At 37.9% G+C, this 18,874-nt stretch overlaps 1 protein-coding gene across 1 annotated transcript in view; it reads left to right on the top strand.

Annotated features, from left to right (window-relative positions):
* The window catches only part of LOC139711298 (5-phosphohydroxy-L-lysine phospho-lyase-like), a 38,419-nt gene extending 33,535 nt beyond the window's left edge, over positions 1 to 4,884 (top strand). The window contains exons 12-13 of the mRNA XM_071623203.1: positions 2,457 to 2,546; positions 3,585 to 4,884. Coding sequence (XP_071479304.1) covers positions 2,457 to 2,546; positions 3,585 to 4,107 — 613 coding nt within the window. The 3' untranslated portion in view covers positions 4,108 to 4,884. The remainder of the gene's footprint in view (positions 1 to 2,456; positions 2,547 to 3,584) is intronic.
* Positions 4,885 to 18,874: the final 13,990 nt, after the last annotated feature.

Genomic DNA, 18,874 nt, shown 5'->3' on the forward strand with positions numbered 1-18,874 from the left:
CTCTTTTTTAATACTGGCTTCAATCATGTAAAGGTGTTTTCTTTGCGGTATCTATCTGTCATTCAGCTAGTATATGTGACCCTGCACCACAAAACCAGCAAAAAGTCACCAGACGTGGATTTTCAGTTCAGGACAGATTCTGAAAGATCATACTCTAAGCTTTAAAATGATGCATAACTCAATTCAAATGGACTCTCCCCACCCATCTGAATATTGAAAAGAAAAGACATACCGTGGGAAAGTATTAACGAGAAACAAGGTTTTTAAGTATTCAGGGTCTATTTAGGCGTTCAATCTTACCAAGCCATGCTAGCTGTGCAGTGAATGGAACAAAAGACAGGATGTGAAACCCTGCAGCATAAACAACGAAGGGATTATCAGATTAAGCTGAAATTGATCAAACTATGTAAACACATTCTATTCATGAATACTACCTACATGTACTTTCAAAGCAGTAGCATCATCCCTTCAAGTTTTATCAGAGTTGAAAGTGAAAAATGTGTAAAGGATTTTCAAGAAATGAAAAGGGGACTCTATAAAACACACCTAATCACACTATTCTTTTTTTTTTAAGTGTTGTAGAAAACCTGTTAAAAACACAATTTCTCATTTGTTTTATGATCCAAAACTTTACCATGATGCAGTTTTGCTCTTGCAGAAAATATGAAAAACTCAAGATTGACTAAGTTGACCCATCTCACTTTTCCTGAGCCCTGTGACCCTGCATCACAAAACAAACAAAAATTCGCCAGACATGAAATTGTAGTTAAAAGCATAATGTGAAAGAGCAGCCTTGAAGCCTTAAAATGAGGTATAACTCAAATTAAATGGACTCTCATAACCTATCTAAACATTGGAAAGAAAGCACACACTCAGGAAAAGTATGAACTGAGAAAAGAGGCTCTGAAGTACAGTGTCTATTCAAGTGCTTAATCTTGACCAAGCCGTGCTGGCTGTGCGATGAATGGGACAAGAAACAGGATGTTAACTACTGGAGTAACAACAATGAAGAGATTATCAGATTAAACTGAAATGGAGCATGCCGTATTAACACATTCTGTCCATAATTAATGCAAACTTTCAAAGCAGTAGCACCATCCTTTCAAAAGTTATTAGAGTTGAAAGTGAAGAGTGTGTACAAGGTTTTTAAGTAATGAAGAGGGGACTCTAAAGACACACTTAATGACACTATTCTACCTAAAAATCAAGATAAATTGCTAAAAAACACACTTTTCCTGCCCGTGTTATGATCCCAAATTTTAGCATAATGTAGAAGAAGACTTGTTCTTAAAGAAAATATGAAAATGTCAAGATTGGCTTGGTTGACCAATTTCACCTATTTTCAGTCCTCGCGCAAAATCAGTGTGTGCGACTTTTTGTTTGTTTTGTGATGCATGGTCACAAATCAGTGTTTGCGACTTTTTATTGGTTTTGTGATGCACGGTCACAAATCAGTGTTTGCGGCTTTTTATTTGTTTTGTGATGCACGGTCACATGTAATAATTTCCTATAACTAGTAAAGCATATGACATTTCATAGCACAAAACGTTGGTAGGACTACACCAAGATGAAGGTCAGTCAAAAGTCAAAATGTCAGGAGGCAAGCAGCATTCAAGAGGGATTTTGTGAGTGATCTTGAAATCAGTCAAACTTGTTCCAGCGACAAAAAGAGTTCTGTCAAGTATTAGTTTGGAATGATTTTTCTTAACTAGTTGTGGCAAGGATTGTGATCATATCATGAAACTGCAAATTTGCTTTGATATCAACAGTAAGTGATATGTAACAGAACTTTATCTATCTGTAAATCAAAATAAGACTTCACTCTTTCATTGTTATATAGTTAAATATCATTTCTTCTTGTGATATCTTGAATACACTTGTTCTTGTTTCAATATTTGGTTTTTGGGTTTTTTTTTCCTTGACTACTGGGAAGCAAGATGTTGATGAATGCATGGCAAAATGGTTCCTTGAAGCATTTCGTAGGGGGAAAAAAAAAATGTGTGTCACACAAAAGTGACATTATGACAGCACTGATGATAAGCTTTCTGGCAGCTTTACCAGCCTTGGTACGAGTACTCTGGAGGCGAATGATCTGTGTCAAACCATGTGCCAAAGTGTACACAAGTACATATGGCTTGAGAGATGAAAACCATCAAATCTGATCAAATCTGATCATATGGAGGGTTTTCCTTTTTTTTTATTTTTTATTTTTTGTTAGCTGTTTCTCTCTGAATGATACAGATGGAGCATAAAATCTTATTCATGAAGAGAAACAGCAAACAAAAGAAAAGCTTTATTACTACACTTTTCTCTGCAAAACAAATTCTCATCATTCTTATCAGGCAAATCTAATCAGTCGAATATAGAATTATCTATGGCTAGTGTTTGTACCTTGGTGTGCACATTCTGTGATGAACTCTGTCTTTTTTTTTTTCTGTCTTTGTCTCATAACAAAGGGGATGGGGTCTATTCATTGGAATCGAGCTGGTCCAGAACCGCAACACCAAGATGCCAGCCACAGCAGAGGCAACATACACAATCACGAGGTATGGTTCCCCTTTAGTATGGAAACTCTTTTCGAAGGTCGGTGATCTCATGTCTGGCAATCAGAATCTGGTGTGATGTGGAAGGTCTGTGTGTATAGACCTGGGCTGCATTTAAACACTAGAGGCTAAAAAGAAAAAAAAAATAGAAGAAGAAGAAAAAAACAAGAGATGCATTGTTATAATGATCTTCAAGCATTTGTTTGTTTGTTTGATGTATGTTCATTTCCATGTGAGAAGATTGCCGGATAGCCCATGTTCAGCTACACTAAGCTGGTCTTCCACATGGTCCAGATGGATGTGAGGTGGGACCACTTCACCGTGTTAAACACCCTGCTCTTTGTGATGAATGAATGAAGCAGGATCTTTTACATGCATGAGTTGTGACTCTGTCACACGCGGGACCTCCATTTTATGTCCTTTCCGAGGGACAGAGTGTTTTGCCTCTTGCTAGAGGGGACGGTATGATTACACATAACATTGCTCAGTCCAGAGCCCCATTTCACGCATTTGCATGACTGAAGAATGCCATTGGCATGTTTAGACCTTACAGGCCTCCAGTTCAAGATCTGTTGTGATATTTGAGCACTCTGGCCGATTGTAACAGCATTTCCCTCTTTCTTGCATACATGTATGTTTGCTTTTGTGTGTTCATTCATGTCAAGCTGAACCCGTCTCATGAAGTTTGGATAAATTGTAGTATTAGTAGCACAGTCTCCAATATCAGTCAGATGGTCAAATCATTACACACTGTAAAAGATCAGATAGTTGATTTAGAAATGCAGGGGAAATTCATATAACAATTCACACAGAGTTAATGCCTGATGGTTCTTAGTTGACCTCATATGAATTTAACCTATTAGTCTTGCAAGCTCTTTCTGTTTTTTATTTTTCAGTTTTTCAGGTAAAATGAAATGCTGCTCATCAGAGTAAAGAGACTTCTTTTTTAACAAATATTTGAGTGAAAATACAGTCATATAAAAGCAAATACCATTGGCCTTTCCATTGACCAGAGAGTCATCACCTTCCTTCCTATCACAGATTACGGGACATGAATATCCTTTTCAGCTCAGAAGGTCCATTCGAGAACATCCTCAAGTTCAAACCCCCGATGGTCTTCAACGAGGATGACGTCGCGGAGCTCATCAACAGCCTGGCCATCATCTTCGCCGAGCTCAAGAAGCGCGGACCGTTGGCCCTCCCGAATGGCCACCACCTCAACACCCCTGTGTGGCAGGCCAGGATGTTGGGGCTGGATGACGCTGCTGGGGAGGATGCTGAGGCTGTCGCCAAAGAGGTCTCCTCCTCCCCCGCCCCGAGCTCGAGCTTCAAGAGAAAGATCACTAGTCTGCCGTCCTCGCCGCACACGTCATCGGGTTGGGGGTCCAGCGGGGACGTCAGTGAAGGCAGCGCCGGGTCACCGGAGACTGGCAGGACGCCCGTCATCCTGAGTGAAGAGGAGGCGGAAGATGACGCGTTATCTCACAAGGCCAAGAAGATGAAAATGACGATACAGGAAGAACAGGAAGAAGAGATGATGGACCCAGTGGATATGATGGATTAACAGCATCAGCTTCCGCCCATTCGCAGGTCGATGGCATTCAGAAAAAAAAAAAACAAACAAACAAACACATCTGCCACAAAGACACAGAGTTCCTGATCAAAAGTTAATCTGCCAAGACTCTTGCTAAAGCTTGGCATAGCGAGTGCCCAGTAGTCACAGGCTTTTAATGAATGGCATTTGTCATGAGGAATAGAAGAGTACCCATTTTCTGTCGTGAGCCAAGTTTCATCCCAGGAATGATCTTGGCAAGTGCAATACTTTTGTATTGACATGCTCCACTTCCAATATCCCAATATCACTACCTTCTGTCACACGCGCTTGATCTAAATAGACAAGTGCAAAAGAGTTTGATGTTGCGAGAAGCTTACCAAGGTAAACAGTGTAGGGACTTCTCAAGCGGGAGCAAATACGGTGTGGGGCGTGATGTGTGTAGAAGGTACATGAAGAGAGGAATTGAGTCTACTTTCAGAGAAGTTGCATCAGTTTGATCTGTGATGAGGCAGCATTCTGTGAATAAGATAAGCTTCATCAACTACTTTGTATGTCATCATGTTATACTTCATGTGTGAGAGTTTATAAAGATATATACAATCTACATCCACTCAACAGTTTGCTGTTAATATCATATGTTTTATTGTAAATCTCCATTCATATCATTGGCACTATAGGAAGAGTAGTAGGCTGCAGTGGAGGTCTTAATCTTTATATTCCATGATGACCATTAAATGCTTCCTGATTGGTACCTTTTCCATGTCTGGTAGTCTAGTACTTTGTTGCTCAAGGGCGAAATTAGCCAGCGTTGATTGCAAGAAAGTATGGACATACACTTATGTAAACTTGTGTGTACCTCGTGAAAAAAGATTGACATCGCGACTGTTGTTAAGACAGAGTTTGTACAGCTGCCAGGCAGAGCATATTTAGAATATTGCCATGTTGGTGATACCATCATTTGAAAATGAGAAAACATTATACAGATGCAGTGTTTAATTGCACGTGTGTTTAATAGGCATAAGACGCTATGTCGTACAGCTTTATATGAATCATACATGTATTTTTGAAATCACTTTAAAATGTGCAAAGTGCGTGGAGGTCGGATAGACATTGTATTTTTGAAAAACAATGGGATGTTTTGTTGTTGGAGCTCGTTGTCAGGACAACCAGTGTGATTGTGATGATCATACTCATTATTTTTTTTTTTTTTTGCATTTGTGTGTGACGATCATACTTATTTTGTGTGTGTGTGTGTGTGTGTGTTAGCATATGTGTATGACTTTATGCACTCAGTATCAGCAACTGATATTATCTGTTCTATGAACACTGTGTTGGTATGTTGAACTTTGCACCTGTGTAAATATGATCAATCTTGTCATATGCCCTCTTTTTTTCTTTTCTTTTTTTATATGTGAGATGTGTGAATTCAATTGAATACCTGAATGTAAGGAAAACCCAAGTCCATTCGAGAAAATCGTGAGAAAATAAAGAGCAAACAAACAAATAAACATCCTTATGTTTATACTTTTTTTCAGTTATGAGAATGTTATGTATACAAAGTGAAATGTAAACCTGTATTTCGAGTAATTATCTATATTAGTATTACTTCGCAAGGGGTTGCCAAAGATAATGATTGAATTCGGACCTGGGTCGTTCTTATATTCAAGTATTTCATAACTGACAATCGGTTACTGCATCAGAAGTTTTGCAGTTACAGATGAAACATATCTGTAATGATTTTTTTCTCGATGTAAGAGCACCTGCACCTTACTAGACATACGCTAGTCTCACTTCATAAAATGCAAGACGTTAAAACAGGATATTTACAGTACAGTTGAACCTCTCTTATCCGGCCTCCCTTTATCCGGATCTCTCTATTATACGGACGCAATCTCGCCGTGATTTTTTTAAAAAATAATTACGGGAGGAACGGGGGATTCCCAACTCCTTGAGAACTTGAACTCCTACACAAACACACGTGAATTACATACGTGTATTACTTCCAACATGATTAACATACATTACATCAAATTTCCTTCCAAATTGCTTACCTTCAGACATTTCAACACCCCCAAACATCCCCAAATGTAACAATGAAAAGGTTGCAGTATACATATTATTACATGTGGTACTACAATGGGCTACATCAGTACATGTGTATGTATATGTACATGTATAAAGCATTGAGTCTCCTGTATCCGGCCAAATCCCTTATCCGGATGAGCCCCGGTCCCGACTTGTCCGGATACAAGAGGTTCAACTGTATTTGCGTTACATTCAATTTTCTCTCACTTACTACCAAAGGCGAATGTGTGTACTCTTTAATGTTCAATTCATAAGAGTCAACACACCCAACACAATCCACAGGCCTTACTTACATGTATGATATCAACTGCCATCTCTTCCTATTGAGTGTGAATATTTTCATAGTTTATACAGCAAGAGTGAAGAAAACTAGTTATGTTACAATTCATCACTCCGTTCGTCAGCATGTAGTGTACTACGTATAAAACCAAAGCAAAGTGTAATATGGTGTGTTTGAATTGGAAATAAGGCAGCTGCTATTCAGAACTGAGGAGTACTGTCTTGCCAAGAAAAATCTGAGGTCGGTGTGCCAGTAGGATATGGACAAGTGTCATTGCCGTATGCAATATATCAAAAGAAACAGTGTAGCATATTAGCACTGGTATACCAAACCGTATATATTTGTTTGTAGTATTTGTAGTATTATATGCCTTGTGAGATGAAGGGATGACCTGAAAATATTTTCCGTTGTGATGCAGTGTATGCTGATGCTAGATAGTCGGTGACATTTCACCCATCAGATCTTTGGGTGGAGCTTACTGTAGAAATGATCCTCGTGTAATCATTAAATTGGCAACTCTTGCATTTTACTGCATATCCTGCATTTGGGACAGATTAGATGGAACTGGCTAAATTCATTGATTCTGCACCAAAAAAAAAAAGCCAATTTGAGATAATAATTAATCTTTTTTTAATGTTAAAAAATTTGTTGCCAGTTTAAGGATTTATTTTGACTCTAGCAATGAAGAGTTCCTGTAATAATTCATCAACCAAAGTAAACATGTATGGCAAAAATCTGGCTCAATAATAGGAAAGTAAATATTCTGCCTCATGCAATATTAGCTATGAATAAAAAAAAAAGTGACAAATTGGGATGAAACATTAAACACAGAATTGTCTTTCTGGGACTCGATCATAGCCTAAAACACTTGAAGATGTGTTCAATTTTCTTTAACCTAATGTCAGTTTTGTTTAAAGTACCTGGTACATAATGCCTAGTATGCCTTCATGATCCACACACATGTAGATACATTATAACAGATATATTTACTGTGTATGTTTTGTTGAATATGGCAAAGTGTTTTATGTTATTTTTGTAGTTTTCTGTAGTTTTCATTGTAACCCCTTTAAAAGATATGTTAAAGAGAAGGCAATAGGGTCAGTCATGCAAAAAAAAAAAAGAAAAGAAAAGAAGAGTAGTCCATGTTGTATGGTATACTGTTATCCTTAAGGGCAGATAGAGAGACAGTTAATGGTATATCTACGTTTGCAGCAAAGTCAGCTTTTCAGTGTGTGGATGGAAGAACATGCTCTGAGAAGATAAGAGTCAGTGCGTGAGGGAAAAACAACTAGCACAAAAGCTTTAACCCTTGCTGTGCCATGAACCTTGGACAGTGTGTAGATTGCTATAGGGTTTTCTGTGCCACTCAGCACTCAAAGCAGCACACAAAAGGCTAACAAGGTCATGATCACGCAGTACCAGCCGCTGTGCAATTAGTAACACTCTGATTCCAGCAGACAAAAGAGCGAATGGGCTGTTTATCAGGACAAACTGGGCAGATACATTTCATCCTGTCCATGTCTTGTCAGTGCCAGCAAGGACGTACAAAAGTCTATTAAAATGGTAAATTGGAAAAATGTGAGAATCGTTGGGGCAATGAAATCGATGTTATACCACAAAATGTCAGTGAGTGGAGTCTTATCTGGCATATAGCTGTCACTCTGATTGTGTGACGAGTGGGTGGCTTTCTAGCTGTGATGCGTTGGTCGTGCTCCATTTGCCACAAAGATGCCCCTTTTCAGAATCACAAGTGGACTATGACTTGGAATCACACACGCGTGCAGTGGATATAGCAAAGTGTGGCCTCCAATTCCATGCTGATGGCAATGTATCTAATTGTCCTTCGGTACCCCTGTGCTTTGCATGATGGGCATTATCAGTCTTGGTACAAATTTACCTCCGGCGTATTTTTATACTTGTATTATAATGTTTCATTCCAATGGTGTTGAAGATCAGGACAGGAACAAATTCTGTGATGACTCCCATGGAGTTATGATGTTCTTATCATGGGAATGATATTGATATTGGTTTCATAGACCAGCATGCCAACTTCAATGGATTATATAAATATATATACCGGTATATAAAGATTTGTTTAGAAAAAAAAAAACACAACAACAAACAAACATGACAGTGTTGGAAAGAGAGTCAAAATACAAGTTGTAGTCTAATTTACATTCTTGTGTTCGAGGAATGATGAGATTTGAATATGAATGCTCTCATTTTTTGTTTGTGTGGTTTTTTGTCATTCTGATGTCATGCTGAAATAGCAAATTTGCCTTGCTAGTCAGAATGACACTGAATTTATCATTTGAGAGATGACGAGAATAATAACAACACTTACGTCTACCAAGTAGACAGTTCCATTATCAAGACAGTTCGGGTTTCAAAGAATTGCAATAAGAAGTATTGCTCTCGGTTCTACAACAAAATGTGGCTTCTTTTTACAGTCCGGAGTAGTTATCTATGGCCATTGTGTCCTAATCTGCTACGAGGTTGCTTGTAAACAAAACCATATTTATGAAAAGAACTTTTTAAAAGATGATGTACAATATTTTTACTGAATTGTGACAAGCAATCACTATGCAATAATCGGAAAAAAGACTGGGGAATTGCCAAGTTCCATAAAATTTAGGGTTGTATCAACTAAAAAAAAAAATATAAAGAACTTTGTCAGAAGTTAAAGTGTTTGTGTGCTTTAGCTAGAAATTTTTGTGATCATAGTTTATGTGCAGCTGTTATTTTAGGGCAGACAAACACACACACCCAAAAAAAATGTTATTAGTGCTGTCCCATGTCTTATACTTTTCTGCAAACTCTATTCTGGCATGGTCTCATAGATACAAGACTCATCCACTCACAATTTTATTAAATGTTCGATTACTTTCTGCCCTTTTTATCCAGATCTAGATGTATGGTTAGCCGTAGTCCATTTGTTCTCATTGAATGAGGAGAGACTATGAATATTTTCCTTGTGTTAAAATGTTACAAACTTGACAATGGGTCTTCTAGGCATTTTTATTGGAAATTGATGAATAATTATAAATTCATATTCGTATGTTAAAATGCTCTCCCAACCCCCCCCCCCCCATATAAAAAACCCCCACAACTACAACAACCAAACACATGCATACACACAAAGAAGATTTGTCTCCCATTCAATAAGAACAGGATATGTGAGCTTCACATTACTATGTACGACAGCAGTAGTGACGCCTGTTGCACTCACGAGGATACAGAGAAGTGTAAATGGCCAGAGAAGGTGTTTCCAGTTTTTTCATGGTTGTGCAATGATCAGGTCACTGCAGTTGTCATGGCAACAACATGCATCTCGGGTTTGCTTGGGGTAACGGATTGAAAGTGTGCTTGGCCCGCACTCTGATTTAAAGCTAAAGAAAGTGCAATGTCTGGGGACACGGATTCTAAGATGATTGTAACTTATTCTATCAATTTGTTCAACACTGTAGAGTAAGAAATAACAAGTTTTATGCTTTCCTTTTTGTTGTGTTGCACATCTTGTTAAGCCGTGTTTGTTAATATTAAAGCACACATGCACCATTTGTGGTTGTGGCTTTGCCGTTGTAGTGTCACATAAACAGCCAAGTGCCCTCCCTGCAGCTTGTGAATGTGAAGACTCAGTAAAGCGATGTCAGTCCAGTTTTCACCACACCCATGCGATAGACCTTCCAATAAAAGCACAGCAGGGCCTACAAAGTGAGTAGAAACATCAGCAGCAGCAGCAGTTTGTGTGTCTTTTTTCATCTTCTTTTAAATTCGGAAAGTTGTGTGAGGGAGTGACGTCGTTTTTGATGCTGTTTGTGATGCTGTTTTTGGTACCCTGGGATACCAAATAAAAATCCGCCATTTTGTTGAATTATTCTTTTCATTTTTTTTAAACACTGTAACCGGGTTAGAAACAAAAGGTGAAAGTAATTTCTAGTGCTTTATGGAAGAAAATTTTGTTGCAATAATTAGATTAGAAGTGCAGCAGCGTCAGAACATCAGCGCTGATTGCACACACTACATCAGTGATGTTTAAAAGTATTACACGCACTTTGCATTACCTGTCCATGGAAGGATGTAAAAATAAGTACTCATATGACAAAGTTAGTGGATTAAAATGATCTTATTCTGAATTACCACTCATAAATGTAATAACATGTTTTGAAAGAGGTATTATAATGTAATTGCGTTCAAAAACTTCACAACAGGTAGGGGTGGATTGGCATTGGGGTCATTATTGCCAACTGCTAAATTTTGACCTCGGTGATGGCAGTGTGTAAATACAGGCCCACATATTATGAACACGAGATGGCGCCACACAACGCCATACCCGGGGATATGACGGTACCCCGGGGTACTGCGTGTTGCACCATAGATAGCAGAAACTTCTGTACACTGTGTAGCAAATGTAAGGACTGCCATCTTCTAATCATGAGGCACGAGTGACACATTACGTGGGAACAAAGAGACGCAAGACTGGTTCCATTTTTGACCTCAAGGGATCCCTGCCCAAGATCTAATGGGCTCGGTTCCGTGACATTTGCTCCTGCAACAGCTCATGATGATGATGATGATGAAACAGCATTTATTTAGCACCATTTATCTATAGAAACATTCGAAGGTGCCCGGCTCCCACAACTGTTCACGCGAAATATCTGCATGCTACGCCAAACATAAGTTCTATCCATAAACATAACCCTAACCCTAATCCTCATCCTCACATCAAACTAAACCTAAACCCCTATCACAACCCTAACCCCAAGTCGTTGGAGAAAATACGACGAGAGCAACTGTCGCAGGAGTAAATGTCGTGTCACCTATGTGCTAATCCACACTTAATGTTGCATGCCTGGGCCAGGTACCCAGATACAATGCACTCCCGTTATAACGAAATGCTCAAGACCAGCAATTAATTTCTTTCGTTATTAAATAACCAAACAAATACAATATACAGTATAACGAAAACAAGGAAACCATCCATATGTCATATTCTGTTTGTTGAGTACTCATCATACACTGGAAAGCTATGTGAAATGGGATGGTACCTTTGTAATTTCGTTTGAATATTACATTGTACATTTAAAAGAGAGCATAAAGTTGTTTGTATTGTCACACATTGTATAGAAAATGATGGTTTAGGATTCGGTTACAGTTCGCTATTCCAAAGGTTCATTTCTTACTAAAGTTCGTTACTCTGAACGTTTGTTCATTTGAAGCTTCGCTCTTCCGAAGATTCGTTATTCCGAAAGTGCATAATTTATATTGTTCGTTTTCCAAAGGTTCATGGATCGAAAAATGAAAAAAGGTTCGTCATTCCGAAGGTTTGTGTTATGTATTCCCTAAAGTGAATATTAAAGTGACTTAAGTACAGAGACGAAAGAAACAAGTCTTCACTCGAGAGGGTTACAATTCCGAAGCATATATTTTCGCACGGCGCATGCGCAGCTTACATTCGCATCAACATGTATATGTTCACACTCATAGTTAATCCAAATACATACCATCTCTCCCCCCTTAGCTTGAAAATAAATTTTCATTTTTATATTGCCTATAATTTATCAAACTTAATCCAATTTTCCAAAAAATACTTAACCACCAAAAATTGTATTTATTCCTCAAATAAGCTCAATTTCTTCATTTTGTTTTTGCTTTGTTTTAAGCCAAAATAATTAAATGTATCATTAAAACATTGCGCATGACATTCATATGTCCCTGTTTTGAATTTGAACTTCAATCTGATTCCATGAACATTTGTATGTAATTCTAATTTTTTTTTAAATCAAACTCTGAAATGGATTTAATTTTCGCACAGCGCATGCGAAGACTTGTTTCTTTCGCCTCTGTACTTAAGTCACTTTAATATTCACTTTAAGGAATACATAACAACAAAACTGGCGACGAGGATAAATTAAAGGGTTCTTTCATCGTTTTTTCGTCATTACTGGATTGAAACATGGCGACATTCAGTTCGATTGGAGAATTTAAGGAGGAGGATGGATCATGGTCCCAGTACATCGAGCGCATGGAGCACTACTTCATCGCGAACGGAATCACTGATGCTGGGAAACGCCAGGCCATCCTTCTTAGTGTTTGTGGAGCACCGATCTACAAGCTGGTGTCCAGCTTATGTGCCCCACAGAAACCTGGAGAACTGACTTATTCCGCATTAGTAGCACTAATTGCCACTCATTGTGAGCCGAAGCCCTCGGTAATTGTGCAGCGGTTCAAGTTCAACAGCAGATCTCAACAGAAGGGAGAATCACTCTCATCATACCTCGCAGAACTACGTCGCCTCGCAGACAACTGTGAGTATGGCAACATGTTGCATGAGATGCTAAGAGATAAAATGGTATGCGGAATAAATGACGAACGCATACAGAGGAGGTTGCTCGCAGAACCAGAACTTCCATTCGAAAGAAACAAGTCTTCACTCGAGAGGGTTACAATTCCGAAGCATATATTTTCGCACAGCGCATGCGCAGCTTACAATCGCGTCAACATGTATATGTTCACACTCATAGTTAATCCAAATACATAACAGTTTGTATATCCAAAAAAAAAAATGATAAAGGTTCACTATTCCGAAGGTTCGTTGTTTTGAAGGTTTTTAATCCGAAAATGAAATAAGGTTCGTTATTCCGAAGAAGGCTTCTTAATCAAAAAAATTGAGAAAGGTTAGTTATTTCGATTATTATAAGGTTTGCAATTCCTAAGTTTTGTAAGTGGACTCCCCTTTTTCACTTTTGGATTAATGATCCGATTGGAATTCCTATCATTTTTGGATTAACGAACCGTCATAATTAGAACCATATTTCATTGTCGGATTAACGAACCTTACTAATAACGAACCTTTGGAATAACGCCAAAATGTTTGTAATAACAAACCCTATTTCATTTCCGAACTAACAGCCATTTAGGTGTATCAGAATCTGTGTGTTTTGTAATTAAGAACCTTCGGAACAATAAAACGAAGCTTATGTAATTTCAGATTATTGAATTACAATAACTGCGCGACACACGGAGCGAACACACAGTGATGTGAAGCATTTGCCCATGCAGACGCTATAAATGCTCCGCAACGTATTTTAATTTCTTGGAGGAATCAGGACATTTATTACTGGAACACATGGCATGCAAAAATATTTCTGTGGTTTTATTTCCGCACTAGCTTCTGGTTGCGCGAAATGTGCGAAAATTTCTGTTTTTACAGTATTCTGTTCTATGCAGTGCAAATGCATGTTGACTTGTATTTATCATCACTTAAATGGCCAAAAGAATATCTAAATATATGCCATACATTTTACAATGATATTTCTATCAATTTTGTTCACATTCCTTAGATACGCCCATCAAAAATCTTCCGAACTACGATTCTGCCAGTGGCATTATCTGTCAATCACTACTACTGTACTAACATGATTAACATACGTAGGACATTGGAACGCACCTTTCCCTATAGACTGAGCATAACTTACATGTTTCTACATTACTTTTATTTTGTATTAACAAAAGACAATGCAGGAAAATATGCAAGCATTAAAGAAAAAAAAATATTCGAAAAGAAAAAAGAAAAAATGTTTTGGTATGTGAAACTCACAGCTATTCAATCATAATGGAGGATATTTTTTTTGTTGGTGATTCTGTATGTCAATGATTTTCTTATCCCACATCCTACCTGACTTGCACAAATGAAACATTTGTTGGTCATTGTGTGACATAATGAAGGGTTTGCTGCTCTCTTCTTCACTGAAATGCCATCATGGAGTTTAAGAGGAAGGATAGCTGTAGGATGCTTAGTTGTGATATGTGATTTTAGAGATGCAAGCTTAAAAAAAAAATGCAAGTATATGGATTGATTATGAAATGATATGCCAACTGACAAAACATTGACATTTTCCAAAGAAACACCTACCCCAGTGGATAAACTCAGACCACAACACTTAATGAAAACACCGTCACTCGTATAGTTAAGTGCGCCATTTGATTTATTTTTTGTGATGTATTGTTATCACATCTTCACAAACATTTTGATTATAATACTCAGTGCTAAATTCTAAGGAAGATGTGAACTTAAATGGTCTCACATTTCCCTGCTAAAAATCTAGAAACGAAGTCGAAGGTGGTAACAGACGAATAATGGACTGGCAAAGGTCCGTTCTCACCAAAGCCACGGAGAGAGTGCACATGTGTATTTTCCACTAAAATTTTTACCACCTTCCAAGCGCGAGAGGCATCTGGCTTTGGATATTTTTTACATCTACATTTGTATCTAAAAGCTGGATATGCAGGCACACTGTGTCAGTCATTAGCTATGTGCCCTTGCAGGCCAATATTCTGGTGCAACATTATACACCATAGTGAGGTTTATTTTTTAATACTGGGTAATATGTCTGTGTTACTACAATGTATGTGCTCCAGAAAATGAGGTATGTTCTGAAAATTTAACAGAGTGTGTCCTGCATTGCACACACTCGTGAGTTGTGCCGCCCCGTGCCACGCTCTTAGTTCATGACATGTAATACCAAATGAACATTTCAACTGCTGTTCACAGCTTCACACAAGCATTTTCATACATTTGTTTCACAGAAACGGTTCGGCAGCATTTTTATTTCTCCACGTTGGATCGCAAGAGCAAGAAAGGCACACTATTGCCAGGGAACTCACTTATATTCTACTGCTACGGCATGAAATCTGACTTTATCTCTACTGAACTGAAGAATACATATGATACACAAAGAGCGCTAGATATTTTTCTACTATAGCCTACACACGTCTTGCCGATTATACTTCTATCAAAGCATATGATAAATAAATAGAATAGTACCGACAAATTGATGGTTTTGCCTTTCAAAAAGAAGTGTATTGATGGTTTTGCCTTTCAAAAAGAGGAGTTATAAAGACCTGGGGGTGTTTCATAAAGCTGTTCGTAAATTTACGAATGACTTACGAACGACTGGTGATCAGTTCTTGTGCTGAATTATTGAAATTCTGATAAGTATAGCACATCAGAACTGATCACCAGTCGCTCATAAGTTGTTTGTAACTTTACGAACCACTTTATGGAACAGGGTCCAGGTCTTTAATCCGTTAAAGATGGACTGATTTTGCTACAACATGCACTTCCCATAGACACCTGCTCAAGTATATTCAGGACTCGTCCTCAATGGGTTAATATAAAGGTGGCCTGTGCTTAACTATAGACTAACTCTTAGAGCAAATCAAACTGCAAAACTGCCCATTTGGACTCTGGTCAACATCTTCAACTGTAATCTTCATGAAAGTCACACACTCACATCAGTACAGGATACATAGTTTTCCACTCAACAACACTGAATTTTCTTACACTTTGAATGCCTACAAACAAAATTACAGTGCACATTGAATCTATACAAGTCAGGCCTCACTTTGTTCACAGGAAAGCACAGTCTGTATGTGTCAGACTAAGTACAATGTATGTCCTTAACATCTTGGACAGAGTATATTACTGTTGGAGGTGTTGAACTTGGTTGGTTCTGTTCCTGCAGCATGGCAAACACAATTATGCTATCTTAATGCCCACAATCACACATCATACAAAAATTGTGTCGACAGTTTTTAGTACCCTTCTTTCAACCACACTCAAGAAATGTAAATTTGGTCTGCCATAATCATCACTCTAACTCATAGAATCTGTGCACATGTTGTCATGAACTACAACGACAAATCGCATCTCCAAGACTCCCATTTCAAGAAGGGGTTTGCAGCCAGCACAGGTTATAACTGTAACGATAGCAGTTACCGGAGTTTACAAGTTAAATACTCATGCCTAATCGTTCAAATAAATGATTCTTGCATAATTGTAACTTATTGGTCATTACCCAGCTGCCACTACAATAGCCATTTCTCCCACTGAATGCAATCCTCATAAATGAGAAGAGTCCTCAATATGAATTGTCTAAATATGAATCGGGATCATTTACAGACGTGTCCCCCTCAAGAGTTTGTCTTACACCAGACTGAAAGTTCTGCCAGATTCTGACAAAACTCACAGTAGTGACAAACGACTCTTTACACTTTATGCACCACCCGTATTCCTCATTCACTGAAATCCTGCTACACATGCACTGATCATACAACTAGTTGCTTGTTTGAACAAGATATCTGGCTGATTAAAAAAAAAGAACAAAAACCAAAACAAAACAAAAACACACATCTGGACAATTGCATTCTGAATTAAGGAGGGATAATTGTCATTTAAATGATAGCTAATACCTCATTCTGCTTTGCCTATCTTGGTAACTGAACCAAATGACTAAAAAAGCTCTGAGAGCCATAGTTTTTCTGGTTCAAATCACTGTCAATATAATATTTCAAAAATTACTAAAATCACTCTTTTTTTTTTACATGAAATCAAAATATGAGTTACATAAGACATTCTCACATAAGGTTTGTTCCTCTGCATTTCCTCTAATTGAGCTTGTCAAAACAGTGAAGTATGATACGCACAATAAGCCATGCAGAGCAACCTTTTTATGAAACAGATTGTCCATAGCAAAATGAAGCATTGGTAAACAAGAAGAGTCAAAGATTTTAAATCATTCTAATAAACAGCAGGTAACACTGAGGTAAATGTCAAGAAACAAATAATAAATAACTGTGTAGAAGATTTTGGCACAATCGATACGACACACACATACACACACACACACACACAGATATGTTTTCATGGAAACTAGCTAGAGACACAATGGTCATACATGTACCAACACCTTTTATCTCCCGGGCAAAAATAGCGCGCATGATTCTAAAATATTTTACAAGCCGACATGATTACTCTAGGTACCGACACTGCGAGCACTGCCAAGAAATGGCAAAGGGGGAACGTTGAAGGTCCAGTTTACCTTTGGGAGCAGTGATTTAAAAAATGTTCAAGATATCACCTTTGATGCATATGTGTAGGTCTGTTGTATCACAAAACCATGTACCATAAAAATTTTTGCAATAAAGCCTAGAATATAAGGAGATATCAGTATTTTTCTCAATAAACCGTAACTGTAGACGGTTTAGTCTGGAAACATTTTTATCATAACTATTGTTTACATTTTGTGCATTTATTTTTTATTTATTAATTTTTTATTTACTTTTGTGCATTAACAATACTTTATATTTTAGAACTATTTTAAAGCACTAATGCTGCATTTTTGTTTCATCTGCAAATAGTTAATTATGCCTTTAATAATCAATCTAGTCTCTGATCGTTTCGGTGAAAGCTAAGCCTCAATTAAATCTCTCATCAGTTGTTTTTTGGTGAGTTTTTCTTTTTGTTGGGTGTGGTGGCGATGCAAATGTCTGAAACACACGAAGTAAATGCTTACGTACCGAAGGCCACGACAGAATAGTTTACCGCTTCTCCCAAATCTCTTCGCCCATCTCCTGACCCACAGTTAGCTGAACAAATTCTTCAACCATTATAATCAGTTGCTGGGTTGTTGTTTCTCCCTCTCTTTTTCTTTTCTTTCTGCAGGTAATTTGCTCATGCTTTCAAGTCCAACAAAAATGCAAGCACATGAATACATGTCTTTTTATTCTCTTAACATTTCAACATTGATATGTTATGTCACAATGGCCTCTGAAGGAATAAGGAAAATGCCTTGAAGCAAGGCAATGGACAGCAACTCTATTATGACTTCATAAATAGTATATACAACTATGCATCAACGATGCACAGAAATGAGTAAAAATAACTATGTATCACTTGATAACATGTATCAAAACTTTACAAACAAATTAATGGTATATATCCCTTTGGCATTCATCATACTCGACATTGTTTTTGGTTTAATTTGTTTGTATGTGTATGCTTGTGTGTGTGTGTGTGTGTGTGTGTGCTTGTATATGTTTTTACAGGGTTGCTTTAATAACAAAGACACGAAAAAGCAATTATTACAAGGCCAGTTAGAATATTCATGTATTCTAGCATACACATCACTTCCCTTTCAAAAGTTACCCATGTCCAGGGGTACAAATGCTACCTTCTGCAATACAAATGGTCTTCAATGTTACTTGCTTCTCAAAACATAAAAGATACTCTTCCCCAACTTCTCCCCATCTTCCCCTCCCCCCCCCCCCATAACTGACTCCTAGCAAAAGACAGAACATCATTTGATGACCCGTGACTTGTGTTAAACAAAAACAAATGCATCTTCCACTTTCAATTTCTCTCCTCTCTGAGGCAGAAGCCTTTGTGATTCATTTGCTGTCGAGCTAAATACTAGTAGCAGCTTGAATGGTAACCCCAGAGAAACATGCCTATCACAGTATTTTCATTATGTGGGCACTATGTAATGACTACATGAAGGATTATATGTGAGATTTGGCTGAAGGTGTTGGGATTCTACCCTCGGAAATCAAGGAAAACACATCAGTCCC

Source organism: Diadema antillarum, unplaced genomic scaffold (assembly GCF_040938485.1).
Source record: "Diadema antillarum isolate AM-2024a unplaced genomic scaffold, OU_Dant_1.0 seq00001638_RagTag, whole genome shotgun sequence".
Lineage (NCBI taxonomy): Eukaryota > Metazoa > Echinodermata > Echinoidea > Diadematoida > Diadematidae > Diadema > Diadema antillarum.